Source organism: Equus caballus, chromosome X (assembly GCF_041296265.1).
Source record: "Equus caballus isolate H_3958 breed thoroughbred chromosome X, TB-T2T, whole genome shotgun sequence".
Classification (NCBI taxonomy): Eukaryota; Metazoa; Chordata; class Mammalia; order Perissodactyla; family Equidae; genus Equus; species Equus caballus.
In genome coordinates, this window is record NC_091715.1 from 38011224 (window position 1) to 38028296 (window position 17073).

Below are 17073 nucleotides of genomic sequence, written 5' to 3' on the forward strand. Positions count from 1 at the left end.
GTCTGCTTGCCTGTGAACTGTTTGCTATCTCCAGGAATTAGCTAGCCTTGGGAGGGGCAGTCTCTCCAGCATTAGCAAGGCCCCAAGATGTGAAAGCATCATAAAACACAGAAGATAAAAAATAAAGATACGGTTATTACAAAGAAGAATTTTCTATTCAGTCTTTATTTTAATAATAATCTTCAATTTTTTTTGGTGCTGACTGTAAAGACCAAATCCTTTCCTGGTGATAATTTCCAATTTAAAGATAATTTCACAAAATGAGACTTTAGTTTATGAAGTCATTGTCTCTAAAACTGGGGACAACAGACCCTTGGAAATCCAAAAATATATTCTTATGAGTCCACGAGAATTTTTTTTTAAACCATTAAAAGGACTCCATACTTAACTCAATTTTGAGAGACATGTATTGCCGTTCACATTAACCTGCCCCAAACACCTCTCTTCAATTGATAAACAGCAAGCATTACCTTTTCATTGTTTTTTTAAAGCTAACCTCTCACAAAGTTTATATAGGGAATCAGCAATATAAAAAAGTCATCAGATCATTCTCTCTACCAAGTCGTTCCTTTCTTTTTTATCTACTCACAAAACTTTTTATAAACCCGCAAGACTCTGAGTGTGTGTGTGTGTGTGTGTATGTCATGCTTACACAAAGGGTTCAACTAATATACTCTGAAATATACTTTGAGGAATGCTTATGTAGGTCACTCAACTGATTCAAGAGTCAAGTAATTGGATCTGTGTGTAGGGGGTGGAGGTGTCTTTCGTTGTGTCTCTGTGGCAAGACAAATAGGGGGAATAAAGTCCACTTTCCTTGGAAGAGAATCCGGTGTACTACAAGGATAAAAACAGCCTCATTTGTATCAGTCTGCTACACATTGTTACTGCTCGTTGAGCAGGTGGCTATTTATAAAGTGGCGTTCTGCATCAGCTGCTCAGCATTTGAAGTTTTCTGAAAAATCACAGTTCCTTCCAAACTTTATTCGGGTCATTGAAGCTGAGGTTTCAGTGATACTTAAAATCTTTTCTGGGGTGAAAAGTATATAGAGTTCCCCAACAGAACCATAATAAAGTCTGGAAATTACTTCTGGCTGGGGTAGAGTTTTCATGAGGGACTTAAAAAGCCTTAAGTGTGTGCTTAGCCGGCTATCAGGGAAGCCATGCGCACCCCAGCAAAATAGAGCGGTACACAATGAAACATTTCATGGCCCACAAACTGTCCATTACTAATTTGGATAACTGGGGCACAGAATTTATTTTTCCTTATTTTATTTATTTTTGTTTTGCAGAAAATCTATGGCCTGCTGAGGCACATCTATCCCACCTTTAGCATTCTTTTTCCAGATTTTCTCACATTTCTTCCTTCTCAAACCTTTCATTTCTCTCACCCCTAGCCCATGTTCCTGCCGTTTCCTTCTTCTCCTATTATCAATACAAAAATAGTTAGATAAATATTTAATTATATTGACTAGATATTTCCTAACTTACACGAGTAAGGAACAAAGAAGCCTGACATACATTCCCTGACCTCATGGAATATATAAACTTGAATCTTCTAGTACTAGATATAGACTCTCCCTCTTCAATACCCATGAAGCATGCCTTTCTGAAGATTGTAATTATTAGCAAAAGCATCAGCCAGTAGCTTGCCTGGGGCAACCCTTCAAGGTAGAAAAGCTGCGGGGGCTGCCTCTGGTGACAGAAAGTAGAGAAGGACGTGGAGGGTCACAGAGGCCATAGGGTTGCATTCCCAGAAGGAAGTTGTGGGATCAAAAGCAGAAGCACAGAGAGTGATTCAGAAATGAAGGAAATATTTTCCATTGCTCACAGCTGAAAATGGAATAGAAAACTAGAGAGAATTTGCAGAGATAGTATCAGATATTCTATAATATCTAAAACAGAGGAAAGGAACTTAGGTTTCTTGAAACCATACAATGTACTGGGCACTGAACTAGGTGCTGTACGTACATTATCTCATTTAATCCTTTTAACAGTCCTGAAGGCTAGCTATTACTATTGCCATTTCATATTTGAAGAAATCGCCCAAGGTCATATAGTTAGAAATGGCGGAGTCAGGATTTGCATCAAGGAATTTCTGAGTGTAGAGACTCTGCACTTTCCTTCATGTCTTGCTGTTGACCCAGTTTGCAACTGATGGGAATGTGCTGTAGGTATTTATGTCTGCCTTTCAAGCCAGAGACTGTGCTCTTAGATCAACTTGCATATCATCTTTCAGAGAAGTTTTGTGTGCACTTGAATGTTTTATTGTTATTATTATTGTTATGATCTGGAGAAAATATCTATAGAATTTCAAATCATGCATGACTCATTTCTTGACATACACTGTCATGATGATTTCTTTTACGAAAATATTGAGTACAGACACAAATTAAAAACAATTTTTCCACACATGAGCTGTAGAATAATGCTTATGCCAAAAAAAAAGAAAAATGGTGACCTTATTAACCCAGTTCTTTCCACATAAAATTCCCACAAACTGTCAGCATCCCACAGGATTCCACCCACATAGCAAATCCTAGTGCAATACTTCGAACAAAGGCATCCATCTCAGTAACATTCCATGTGGCTGCTGAAACCACCTTCAGGATAGAGAGCTTTCTTTACCGGCTCTGTAATTAGATGTAAAGCTGTAAAAGTCTTCTAATGCATATGAGGAGAATCTTGAATTTAGTGTTGCAGGACCACACGTGGGTACTGTGCGCATGATTTCACTCTATGGGCAAAGCCATCTTTGTCAGTCAGGTGTAATGATGTACAAAAAATGGCACACACAGGCTGCCATCCACTCAAGCTGCAACTATGGCAGATACCTGGGAAGGATACCAACACTTTCCTCCTAGCCCGGGAACAGTCTTAGCCCTTCTCCATGCTGGGCACCTATTGACTGGAGTGGTCACTTAGGATGAAATCCATTTGCCATTCCCGAGCTAAAAACATACTTTTTGGGAAAAAAAAAAAAAAGTCATGTGGACATGATTCAAATGTATGCTGCTGTTATCTTTTAGAATCATGCCAAGCTCCATCTAACTGATGAAACCTTTCTGCAGGACCTCAACCACTCCTGACATCCTGCAGTGCATACTGTCTGAAACTTCGATTGGAATTTACCATAGTCTGCTTGAGGTTTTATTTATTTTCTTAAATATATAAGATTGTAAACCCCTTACCAGTGGGGCCACATCTCATCATACCTCTATATTATGCTGTCCTGTAGTGTTGTGTTTTGCTTATGGAAGGTGCTCAAAAGTGTGTGTGATGAAGTGACGATAATGCTTCATGGTCAACATTTGGAAGTAGAATTAATGAGAGGACTAAAATGGCACCAAAGGCCCTGAAATGATTCAGTTCACCATTACTGAAGAACAACTCAGTGTCCACTCTTACTGCTCGTGGGTCAGCAGCATTGCTTTGCACAGGAAAGCAAAAGTGTTTTTACAGAATGTGTAGCTTTATTCTAAGCAAACCACAGTCTTATCCAGAGGAAAAGGGAAGGAGCCAAGCTCAGGACCTCTCTATTGGTTTCTTTGGTTGGAGAATAAGAAGGTCATCCATGCATGACAGGACCTCTCCAAGACAGCTAGTCTCATGGGGGTCCTTCATGGATCTATGAAGTGGAAAGAGATTTGTGAAGTTGTTGCTTCTTGGTGGCCTGCTCCAAGTTTTCCTCTGCTCTATCAGATGCAGCCAGAAGCCTAAATTAGAGATCCTAGCCGTCGGCCCCTCTGCCCAGGGTGGAGTGTCCTATCTTCTCCACCTCTCCATGAGGCCTCCTAATTATCCTCTGTTGTCTTGGCTCTCTGCCCTAAGATATGGGCCCCACATTGTAGTACAGAGAGTTTTCCTTTGGATACTTCCTAGTTCTTAGTCTGTGCTTAGCAGTTTTAGGTAAGAGCTTATTCTGCCAGTGTCTTGGGCAATAAAAAGAGGCATATTTATCATATATATCACATATCATATATATGTATCTGTGTGTGTTTATTCAAATAATGTTCTATTGTATAATCTTTATACACAGCAATCCTTACTCAAACAATATCCCCACAGCAATTCTACACGAGATGTACGGTAATTTCAAAGTTCTGTGAGGGAAAAGAAGGGCCTCCAATGAGTAAGTATGAATAGATGTGCTTCTCCAAATTCTTGTCCACTTCATGTAACATGTTCATTTTATTATTGGAACAAATTTTTAAGTACAGGTAAAGTGCAGAGAATAATATAACAAACAATTAGGTATGCAGAACACAATTGAATTTTGTCATTTGCTTCAGATTTTTTTTAAATACAAGAAAAAAAATCACAGATAGAGTTGGAAGTTTCTTTGTATTCCTTCTCCAGTGCCATTTACCTTTCTCCTTTCACTATCCTGAATTTTGTATCTTAGTATCTTTCCAGCCTGTGTTCTTATAAACTTCCTCACATATATATTCATTGTGTGTTTCACGTATACTCATATGTGTGTTTACATAAATGGTATTATACCATTCACATAATTGTACAATTTGCTCTTTTATTTCAGCATATCTCAGTATATTTTTGGAGGAGAGTCAGTTCATTTGTAACAGCTGTATGGTACTTCATTATATGAATATATCCCAATTTGATGAACATTAAGCTGTTATTAGTTTTTGCTATTGCAGCAATTCTGCAACACATAGCACATGTCTCCTTGGACACAGGTGAAAATTTCTTTGGGACACATACCTTAAAGTGGAATTGCTAGGTGTGTATAGTTTCAACTTTACCAATAGTGCCAAATTGCACTTGCTCCAATTTATACTCTCATTAGCAGTGTTTGAGTGCTCCTTGTTTGCCAGAGATCCACCAACACTTGATATTTTCTGACTTTTTATTTTTCTTGATCTGATGGTGTGAAATAAAATCTAATTTTTGTTTTTATTTGCCTTTTCCTGATTACTTACAAAGCTGAACCCCTTTTTTTATATTTATTGGCCATTTGTGTGCCCTATTCTGTAAACTGCCTATTCATATCATTTACCCACTTTTTTCTGATTTCTTTGTCTATTTCTGATTGATATATAGATGTTCGTGTATTCTCGACATCAATCACTTGATAGTTATACACATTGCAAATATATTCTCCTAAGCAGTTGCTCAAATTTTCATGTCATTAATGATGTAATTTTTATACAGAAGTTTCACAAATTTTAATGTAGCCCAATTTATCAGTATTTCCCTTTGTGACTTTTACTTTTTATGACCTATGCTGAGGACATGAAGATGTTCTCCTAAAACTTTTTCTAGTGGTTTTAAAGGTTTCATTTCCACATTCACGTACATTCATTTGAAATTTATTTTTTGTCAATGGTATGGAGTAAAAATCTATTGTTTTCCACATACAAATAGTCAAATGTCCTGATAGTACTCATTGAATAGTTTATAATTTCCCCAATGATTTACAAGGCTATTTCTATATTAATTCTCATATTTCTGGGCGGTTTTGGGGCTCTCTATTCTATTCTAAAGATCTGTTTACTCTCGTGCTAACACTACTCTGTATTAATCGCTATAGCTTTATATAAATCTTTATATCTGACAGAGCAAATGTCCTCTCCCTGTATATTTTCAAAATGTCTTGAACTTTAATTATAGTGTTACTCTTTTATATGAATTTCAGAATCAGTTTATTAAATTACATAAAATATTCTGGTAGGATTTTAATTGAAATTGCATTAATTTAGAGACTAACTTGGTGAGAATTGACAACCTTGAAATATTGAATTTTCCCATCCTTGAACAGATATACCTCTCCATTAATCTAAGTCTTTGTTTTTTAACATCTTGCAATAACGTTTGATATATATCCACATAAAAGTCTGCACATAATTTGTTATGCTTATTCCTAGTTAGTGTATAGTTTTTATTATTATTGTAAATTATTTAAATAAGGTTTTTTCTATTGTATTATCTAATTTATTATTATTGATATATGGGAATTTCACTATTTTTTTTTAAAGATTTTATTTTTTTTCCTTTTTCTCCCCAAAGGCCCCCCGGTACATAGTTGTATATTCTTCGTTGTGGGTCCTTCTAGTTGTGGTATGTGGGACGCTGCCTCAGCGTGGTTTGATGAGCAGTGCCATGTCCGCGCCCAGGATTCAAACCAACGAAACACTGGGCCGCCTGCAGCGGAGCGCGCGAACTTAACCACTCGGCCACAGCGCCAGCCCCAGGAATTTCACTATTATTTTTATGTTGATCTTATGACCAGCAATCTTTGTTGTATAGATAATCATGCTGTTTGCAAATAACAAAATTTGCATCTTTGTTTCCTATCCTCCTCTTGTTTTATTGCATTATCTAGAAACATCAACACAATATGAATATTAGAAGTAATAGGTGACGTCCTTCTCTTGATCCTCACTTTAACAGGTAAAAGCCCAAAGTTTATCCATGAAGTATGATGGTTGCTATAGGTTATTGGAAGATTTCCCTATCTTTCATCAGAATAAGAAACTTTTCTTCTTTATCTAGTTGTCTAGGAGGTTACCTTTTTAAAATAAAGCATAGGTTTTAAACTTAATTGAATACTTTTCTGCACCTATTCGCTTGATTATATATTTTATTTCTCTGTACTGCATTCTGGAAGATGTGTCATTCTATTTACCATGAGCTCTTTTTCTGGATTTAGTTTTTTATTAGCCCACTACTTGACGATTTTATTTAATTACTGTATTTCTAATTTCTATCACTTCTATTTGTTTCCATTATTCACGGTCTTTTATTAATTCTATTATTACCTCCATTCTTTAAACTATTTTAAATCTATTTTAAATTTTTCATTTCAGATTACTCGATTGTATCTAGTTCCTCAGGGGTGAGCTTTCCATCTCCTGTATCTACTGATTATCTCTTGGAGTAATGGGTTTCCAGATCTGCTCTGTAATTTTTTTTTAAATGAGATCATCTTCAGTGAGAATTGTCTTCTGTAGCAACTGTATGGATTTCACTACTTCCATATCAGTTTTTAAGATAATTTCTTCATTTAGAGTTTCTACACATCATGGGTAGTACCAGTTGGAGCCCTACATTGTTGCAAGGTGACAGTTCATGATTCCACTTCCTCATGGGATTATGGGACACAACAATGGTTTTAAGTTCCCTTTTTTGTTTCTGACACCTTGAGTTTTCCTTTTCTTATTTTTGAATTTGGGTACATATTTACCTTTTTTTGATATTTTTCTTCCAGTGTTTCTATGGGTTCATTGTCACTGAAAGGATGCTTCCCATAGCTCCTTAGTCCATCGCCTTAACTGGAAGTCATGTCATTTCCTCGTAACTATGCAATTTTGGATATGCTTCTTTTGGTCCCTGAAAATCCATGTTAATTATGAAAGAAAGAAATAACGACACGTATAAGATATGGACTCACCCCAAGTAAGAAGCTGGAAGTTTTCATGGTTTTTGCATTAACACAGTTTCTTTAGACATGCAGTGACTACCTCTCAGTACACACTGCATTGCATATCCTGGAGTGCCCTGGCCCATTCCTCCCAATTAAGGGCTAAGTCCTTGCCCATTTCACTCTGTCCTCATGCTAAACTTTTGGTTTTCCCCATTTATAGTCTTTTAGCTGCACAGATTTGACATAGACTATAGTCTTACTGTTCTCCTTACTGTTCTTTCTTTGTTTAATAGCTTTATTGAGGTATAACCTCCATACATAAAATTCAGCTAACATAAGTGTATGATCTCATGATTTATAGTAAATTTATTTAGTGGTGCAAACTTCATTATAATCCGATCTTAGAACAATTCCATCATCCCCAAAAGTTCTCTAGTGCTCATTTTCAGTCTATTGCCACACAAACCTCCAGCCCCAGGAAAACACTTATCTGCTTTCTGTCTCTATAGTTGTAACTTTTCTAGAAATTTCATATAGATAGGATCATAAAATATGCACTCTTTTGAGTCTGGCCTCTATTATTTAGCATAATGTTTTTGAGGTTCAGCCATGTTCTTATATTTATCAATAGTTCATTTAGATTATTCCCTTTTAATGCTGAGTAGTGTATCACTGTATGGATATATCACATTTTGTTTATCCATTCACCAGTTGATGGACATTTGGATTGTTTCAGTTTGGGGCCATTATGAATCATGCACTATGAACATTCATATACAAGTTGTGTGGACACGTTTTCATTTCTCTTGGGTAGATACCTAGGAATGGAATTTCTGGATTATATGGAAATTGTATGTATAACTTTTTAAGATGTCAAACCGTTTTCCAAGGTGGGCATATCATTTTATGTTCCCATCAATAATGTATGAGAGTATGAGTTTCTTTACATCCTTGTCATCACTTTGCCTTGTCAATCTTTTTGATCATAGCCATTCTAGTGAGTGTGAAGTGATATCTCATTGTGATTTTAACTTGCATTGTAATTTGTAATGCCACAATGACTAATAATGTTTATGAGCTTTTCATGTACTTATTAGACATCTGTATACAATCTTTGATGAAGTGTCTGTTCAAATGTTTTTCCCATTTTTATTGGGTCATTTGTCTCATTGTTGAGATGTAAGAGTTCTTTATATATTCTGGATGTAAGTTATGTATCAGACATACAATTTGACAATTTTTTCTTCAAGTCTGTGGCTTTATTTTTATTTGAAGAGTAAAAGTTCTTATTTTTGATGAAATCTAATTTATTATTTTTTAAAAATTTCATAGAGCATGGTTTTGGTGTCATAGCTAAGAAATCTTTGCCTAAGTCAAGGTCACAAAGAGTTTTTCTGAGAAGTTTTATAGTCTTAGCTTTGAAATTTAAGTCTATGATCTATTGTGAGTTAATTCTTGTGTATTGTGTCAAAGATTTAAGTTGTTTTTAAAATTGGCATATAGATATCCAATTGTTATAGTAATATTTGTTGAAAGGCTATCCTTTCCTCATTGAATTGCTTTGGCATTTTAGTTGAAAATCAACTGATCATAAATGTTTGGGTCTATTTCTCGACCCTCTATTCTTTTTTTATTAATCTATATGTCTATTCTCATGCCAATACAATATAGTAAGTTTTGAAAGCAGATAAAGTCTTTCAAGTTGATTCTTCCATTTCCAAATTGTTTTGGCTATTCCAGATCATTTGCATTTATATATACATTTTATGATCAGCTTGTCAATTTCTATCAAAAAAAAGCTTGCTGGACTTTTGATATTGATTTTATTAAATCAGTAAATCAATTTGACGACATTTGCCATCTTAATAACATTGAGTTTTCCAATCAATGAACATGGTACATCTCTCTATTTATTTAGGCCTTCTTTAACTCTTTTTCCAGTTTCATTGAGATATTATTGACATAACACATTTAATTTTAAGGTGTACAATATGATGATTTGATATACATATATATTGCAAAATGATTCCCACAATAAGGTTACTTAACACCTCTAACCCTCACATAATTACCTTTTCTGTGTGTGTGGTTGTAACATTTAAGATCGACGCTCTTAACAACTTTCAAGTATATAATACAGTATTGCTAATTATTGTCACCATGCTGTACATTAGATCCCCAGAACTTACTCATCTTATAGCTGGCAGTTTTTACCCTTTCACCAACATCTCCACATTTTCCCCTCACCCAGTGCCTCGCAACCACCACTCTACTCTCTATTTCTGTGAATTTGCTTTTTTAGGTTTTATGTATAAGTGAGAATATACAGTGTTTGTCCTCCTCTCTCTGACTTATTTCACTTAGCATAATGCCCTCAATCTGTTCATGTTGTTGCAAAAGGCAGGATTTCCACTTTTTTTGACTAAATAATGTTCCATTGTGTATATATACACACCACATCTTTATCTATTCATCCAATCATGGACACTTAGGTTGTTTCCACATCTTGGCTATTGTGAAAGATGCTTCTATGAACACGGGAATGCAGATTTCTCTTCAAGATACTAATTTAATTTCCTTCAGATGCGTACGCAGAAGTAAGATTGCTGGATCATATGGTAGTTCTAGTTTTAATTTTTTGAGAAACCTTCATAATGTTTTCCATAGTGACTGTACCAATTTATACTCCCACCAACAGTGCACAGGGGTTCCCTTTTCTCCACATCCTTCCTGAAACTTCTTGTCTCTTGTCTTTCTTTTTTAATTTTATTGAGGTCATAATAGTTTATAACATTGTGAAATTTCAATTGTACATTATTATTTGTCAGTCACCATATATATGTACACCTTTACCCCTTATGCCCACCCCACAAACTCTCTGATAACCACTAATCTGTTCTCTTTGTCCATGTATTTGTTTATCTTCCACATAAGGACAGAATCATATGATGTTTGTCTTTTTCTGTCTGGCTTAAATCGCTTAACAGAAAACCCTCAAGGTCCATTGATATTGTTGCAAATGGGTGGTTTTCTCTTTTATGGCTGAGTAGTATTCCATTGTATACATATACCACATCTTCTTTATCCATTGATCAGTTCTTGGGCACTTGGTTTGCTTCCACATCTTGGCTATTGTGAATAATGCTGCAATGAACATAGGGGTGCATAAGTCTCTTTGGATTGTTGATTTCAAGTTCTTCGGATAAATACCCAGTAGTGGGATAGCTGGGTTGTATCATATTTCTATTTTTAATTTTTTGAGAAATCTTATACTGTTTTCCAAAGTGGCTGCACTAATTTGCAATCCCACCAGCAGTGTATGAGGGCTCCCTTTTCTCCACATCCTCTCCAACATTTGTTGTTTTCTGTCTGGGTAATGATAGCCATTCTAACAGGTGTGAGGTAATATCTCATTGTGGTTTTGATTCACATTTCCCTGATGATTAGCGATGTTGAACATCTTTTCATGTGCCTGTTGGCCACCTGTATATCTTCTTTGGAAAAATGTCTGTTCATATCCTCTGCCTACTTTTTGATTGGGTTTTCTGATTTTTGTTGTTGAGCTGTATGAGTTCTCTATATATTTTTGAGATTAATCCCTTGTCAGATATATGATTTGCAAATATTTTTTCCCAGTTGGTGGGCTGTTTTTTTGTTTTGTTCCTGGTTTCCTTTGCCTTGCAGAAGCTCTTTGGTCTGATGAAGTCCAATTTATTTACTTTTCCTTTTGTTTCCCTTGCCCGAGTAGACATGGTATTTGAAAAGATCACTCTAAGACTGTTGTCAAAGAGTGTACTGCCTATATTTTCTTCTAGGAGTTTTACGGTTTCAGGTCTTACATTCAAGCCTTTAATCCATTTTGAGTTAATTTTTGTGTATGGCAAAAGAAAATGGTCTACTTTCATTTTTTCACGTGTGGCTGCCTAATTTTCCCAACACCATTTATTGACGAAACTTTCCTTTCTCCCTTGAATGTTCTCAGCTCCTTTGTGGAAGATTATCTGTCCATAGATGTGTGGTTTTATTTCTGGGCTTTCAATTCTGTTCCATTGATCTGTGTGTCTGTTTTTTGTGCCAGTACCTTGCTGTTTTGATTACTATAGTTTTATAGTATATTTTGAAGTCAGGGATTGTGATACCTCCAGCTTTGTTCTTTTTTCTCAGGATTCCTTTAGCTATTCAGGGTCTTTTGTTGCCCCATATGAATTTTAGGATTCTTTGTTCTATTTCCGTGAAGAATGTCATTGGGATTCTGATTGGGATTGCATTGAATCCGTAGATTGTTTTAGGTAGTATGGACATTTTAACTATGTTTATTCTTCCAATCCATCTGCATGGAATATCTTTCCATTTCTTTATGCTATCATAGATTTCTTTCAATAATGTCTTATAATTTCCAGTGCATAGGTCTTTCACTTCCTTAGTTAAATCTACTCCTAGATATTTTATTCTTTTTGTTGCAGTTGTAAATGGGATTGTATTTTTGACTTCTCTTTCTGTTAGTTTGTTGTTAGTGTATAGAAATGCAACTGATTTTTGTACGTTGATTTTGTACCCTGCAAATTTGTTGTAGTTGTTGCTTATTTCTAGTAGTTTTCCAATGGATTATTTAGGGTTTTCTATATACACAATCATATCATCTGCAAACCATAAGAGTTTCACTTCTTCCTTGCCAATTTAGATACCTTTTGTTTCTTTTTCTTCCCTAACTTCTCCGGCTAAAACCTCCAGTACTATATCGAAGAAAAGTGGTGAGAGTGGGAACCCTTGTCTTGTTCCTGTTCTCAGAGGGATGACTTTCAGTTTTACCTCCTTGAGTGTGATGTTGGCTATGGATTTGTCATACATGGCTTTTATTGTGTTGAGGTACTTTCCTTCTATGCCCATTTTATTGGGAGTTTTTATCATAAATGGATGTTGGATCTTGTCAAACACTTTCTCGGCATCTCTTGAGATAACCATGTAGTTTTTATTCTTTATTTTGTTAATGTAGTATAGCACATTGATTGGTTTGTGGATGTCCAGCCATCCCTGTTTCCCTGGAATAAATCCCACTTGATCATGGTGTATGATCGTTTTAATGTATTGCTGTATTCGGTTTGCCAATATTTTGTTGAGAACTTTTGCCTCTATGTTCAGCAGTGATATTGGCCTATAATTTTCCTTCTTTGTGTTGTCCTTGTCTGGCTTTGAGATCAGGGTGATGTTGGCCTTGTAGAATGTCTTAGGAAGTGTTCCATCTTCTTCAAATTTTTGGAGTAGTTTAAGAAGTACAGGTGTTAAATCTTCTTAGAATGTTTGGTAGAATTCTCCAGAGATGCCATCTGGTTCTGGACTTTTATTTTGGGGGAGGTTTTTGATTACTGTTTCAATCTCTTTACTTGTGATTGTTCTATTCAGATTCTATATTACTTCTTGATTCAGTTTTGGGAGGTTGTATGAGTCTAAGAATTTATCCATTTCTTCTAGATTGTCCAATTTGTTGGCATATAGTTTTTCATAGCATTGTCTTATAATCCTTTGTATTTTTGTAGTAGCCATTGTAATTTCTCCTCTTTCATTTCTAATTTTATTTATTTGAGCTTTCTCCCTTTTTTTCTTAGAGAGTCTGGCTAAGCATGTATCAATTTGATTTATCTTCTTAAAGAACCAGCTCTTAGTTTCATTGATCCTTTCTACTGTTTTTTTGCTTCCAATTTCATTTATTTCTGCTCTAATTTTTTATCATTTCCCTTCTTCTGCTGACTTTGGGCTTTGTTTGTTTTTCTTTTTGTAGTTTTGCTGGCTGTAGTTTAAGATTACTTATTTGAGATTTTTTCTTGTTTGTTGAGGTGGGCCTGTATTGTTATGAATTTCCCTCTTAGGGCCACTTTTGCTACCTCCCATATGAGTTGGTATGGTGTGTTTTCCTTTTCACTTGTCCCTAGATATTTTTTGATTTCTCCTTTAATTGTTTCATTGATCCATTGGTTGTTCAGTAGCATGTTGTTTAGTCTCCACACATTTGTCACTTTCCCAGCTTTTTTCTTGTAGTTCATTTCTAGTGTCGTAGCATTGTGGTGGAAAAGATACTTGATATGATTTCAGTCTTCCTAAATTTATTGAGGCTTGCCTTGTTTCCCAGAGTATGGTCTGTCTTTGAGAATGTTCCATGTGCACTTGAGAAGAATGTGTATTCTGCTGTTTTTGGATGGAGTGTTCTATATATATCTAAGTCCATCTGGTCTACTTTTTCATTTAGTTCCACTATTTCCTTGTTGACTTTCTGTCTGAATAATCTATCCATTGATGTAAGTGGGGTGTTAAGGTCCCCCACTTATATTGTGATGCTGTTAAAATCTCCTTTTAGATCAGTAAATAGCTGCTTTATGTACTCTGGTGCTTCTGTGTTAGGTGCATAAATATTTATAAATGTTATGTCCTCTTGGTAGAGTGTCCCTTTTATTGTCATATACTGCCCCTCTTTGTCTCTCATTGGCTTTTTATCTTGAAGTCAACTTTGTTTGATATAAGTATGACCACACCTGCTTTCTTTTGTTTGCCATTAGCTTGGAGTATCGTCTTCCATCCCTTCACTCTAAGCCTGTGTTTGTCTTTAGAGCTGAGATGTATTTCCTGGAGGTGGCATATTGTTGGGTCTTGTTTTTTAATCCATCCAGCCACTCTGTGTCTTTTGATTGTGGAATTCAATTCATTTACCTTTAGAGTGATTACTGATATATGAGGGCTTAATGCTGCCAATTTATCACTTGTTTTCTGGTTCTTCTGTATTTCCCTTGTTTCTTGTCCCATGTATTTCATACTGCCAATTCAGTTTGGTGCCTCTCTGTGATGGTTTTCTCAGTTTTCTCTTTATATATCATTTGTGTCTCTGTTCTGATTACTTATTTCGTGGTTGCTGTGAGGTTTGTAAAAAAAGATCTCATAGAAGAGATAATCCATTTTCTGAAAGCTTATTTCCTTAGTCTAACCCAGTTCCATCCCTTTCTTCTTCCCCATCTAAGTTACTGTTGTCACAACTTATTCCATTTTGTGTTGTGAGTTTGTGGTTAAAATGAAGTGATTATATTTATTATTGATGTTTTCCTTCCCTTTATTGTTAATGTTATAATTAAATGTTTGCTAACCTGTTCTGACAGAGAGTTCCAATTTTTGGATTTTCTCTTTCTATTTATCTCGTTGCTCAAGGCTTTGTAAATCATTTCTTTCTTTTTCGTGCTTGAGGACCTTCTTGATCAAGCAGAGCAGGGTCTTGTCTTAATGAACTCCCTTAGCCTTTGTTTATCAGGGAAAGTTTTTATTTCTCCATCCTCTAAAGGATATATTCACTGGGTAGAGTATTCTTGGCTGAATGTTTCTGTCTTTCAGAATTTTGAATATATCATTCCACTCTCTTGTAGCCTGTAAAGTTTCTGCTGAGAAATCTGCTGAAAGCCTGATAGGAGTTTCTTTGTAGGTTATTTTCTTCTGCCTTGCTGCCCTTAATATTTTTTCTTTGTGATTGACTTTTGCCAGTTTTGCTAATATATACCTTGGAGAAGGTCTTTTTACATTGATGTAATTGGGAGTTCCATTAGTTTCTTTTACTTTTAATTCCAGCTTCTACCCCAGGTTTGAGAAGTTCTCAGCTATTATTTCTTTGCATAAGCTCTCTCCTCCTTTTTCCCTCTCTTGTCCCTCTTGAATACCTCTAATCCTCATATTGCATTTCCTAATTGTGTTGGATATTTCTCAGAGAATTTCTCGATTTCCTTTTAGTCTTAGTTCTCTCTCCTCCTCCATCTGAAGCATTTCTATATTTCTGTCCTCTAAATTTCTAATTCTGTCCTCCATAATATCAGCTCTCTTTTTTTAAGGACTGCAGATTTTTCTTTGGGTCATTCATTGTGTTTTTCATCTCTAACACTTCTGACTGGTTTTTCTTTTTAGTTTCAATCTCTTTTGTGAAGAATTCCCTCTGTTCATTAATTTTATTCATGATTTCATTGAACTGTCTTTCTGAGTTTTCTCATAACTCATTGAGGTTTTTTATGATAGCTATTTTGAATTCTCTGTGATTTAGATTGTAAATTTCTATGTCTTCAAGATTGATTTCTGGGTGTTTGTTTTTTTCCTTCTGGTCTGGAGTATTAATATACCTATTCAAACTATTTGACGGGGTGGATTTGTGCCTTCACATAGTGATAATATCTGGTTGCAGATTCTACCTGCTGCCACTGGGGGCGAGGGGCAGGAACTATGCATTCTGAGCTTGCTATGATCCCTGTCTGCTGTGTCTGTCCAATTCTGGGCCACTCCTTGGGACTGCAGCAGCACTGTGGGCTCTCACACCAAATGGGAAAGTGATCATGCAGGGGCTTGGGGCTGCCACCACCTGCTCCCATAGTCCTGCTGAGGCATGCTCTCACATTTGGGGCCACAGTGGTACTATGGGCATTCTCGGCAGCCAGAAAGCCATTCACCTTGGGCTGCAGTTCTGCCACTACCTCTTCCCAGGTTGCACTGTTCATTATGCTTGGTGTGCAGGGCCTCCCCACTGTGTCCGAGCCTGGGCCACTCCCTGGGACCAAGGCAGCATTGTGGGATTTCTGCCCAGGTGGGAAAGCAGTTATGCAGGGGCTCAGGGCTGCTGCTGCCTGTTCCCAGATTCCTGCTGAGACTTGCTCCCACCTTCAGGGCCTCAGCTGTAGTATGGGCATTTGCAGTAGCCAGGAACTTGATCACCAAGATGTGCAGCTCTGCTGCCTTTTCTCCCTAGGTCACACTGGCCATTGTGTTTTGTGGGCAGGGCTTCCCCACTGGGTCCACACCTGGGCCACCCTCTGGGACCACAGCAGTACTATGGGCTCTCCTACCAGATAGGACAGTGATCATGCAGGGACTCAGGGCTGCCATCACCTATTCCTGCAGTTGTGCTGAAGAGTGCTCCCACCCTTGGGGTGCAGCAGTACTATGGGTGCCCCAGCCAGGAGAAGAGTCGCAAGTGTGCACAGAGCTGCTGGGGGGCCAGAGAGTGCTCACTTATCTCTACCATCTCCCCAGGGGCAGTCTATCCACCTTGAGATGTACAGCTGCATGGGTCTCTCCGGCATCCTGTGTGAGTATCCTCCATTGATCAATGAATTTCCACTTTGTTGTATTTTTTAAAATTTTATTTTATTTTATTTTTTATTTTTTTTTAAAGATTTTATTTTTTTTCCTTTTTTCTCCCCAAAGCCCCCCAGTACGTAGTTGTATATTCTTCGTTGTGGGTCATTCTAGTTGGGGCATGTGGGACGCTGCCTCAGCGTGGTTTGATGAGCAGTGCCATGTCCGTGCCCAGGATTCGAACCAACGAAACACTGGGCCGCCTGCAGCGGAGCGTGCGAACTTAACCACTCGGCCACGGGGCCAGCCCCTTAGTTGTATTTTTTTTTAAAGATTTTATTTTTCCTTTTTCTCCCAAAGCACCCCCCCCAGTACATAGTCATGTATTTTTAGTTGTGGGTCCTTCTAGTTGTGGCACGTGGGATGCCGCCCCAGTGTGGCTTGATGAGCAGTGCCATGTCCACACCCAGGATTCGAACCAGCGAAACCCCGGGTTGCCGAAGCAGAGCACTCGAACTTAACCACTCAGCCATGGGGCCAGCCCCCTCCACTTAGTTGTATTTTGAAGGAGGAGAGATAAAGTGAAGAGCTCACTTCAC

The 17073-nt window shown here is 37.0% G+C and overlaps 1 protein-coding gene across 1 annotated transcript in view; it reads right to left on the bottom strand.

The window, feature by feature from the left end:
* Positions 1 to 15897, bottom strand: part of LOC138921979 (uncharacterized) — a 155622-nt gene extending 139725 nt beyond the window's left edge. The window contains exon 1 of the mRNA XM_070258364.1: positions 15595 to 15897. Within this exon, the coding sequence (XP_070114465.1) occupies positions 15595 to 15897 (303 nt within the window). The remainder of the gene's footprint in view (positions 1 to 15594) is intronic.
* Between the last annotated feature and the right edge of the window lie 1176 nt (positions 15898 to 17073).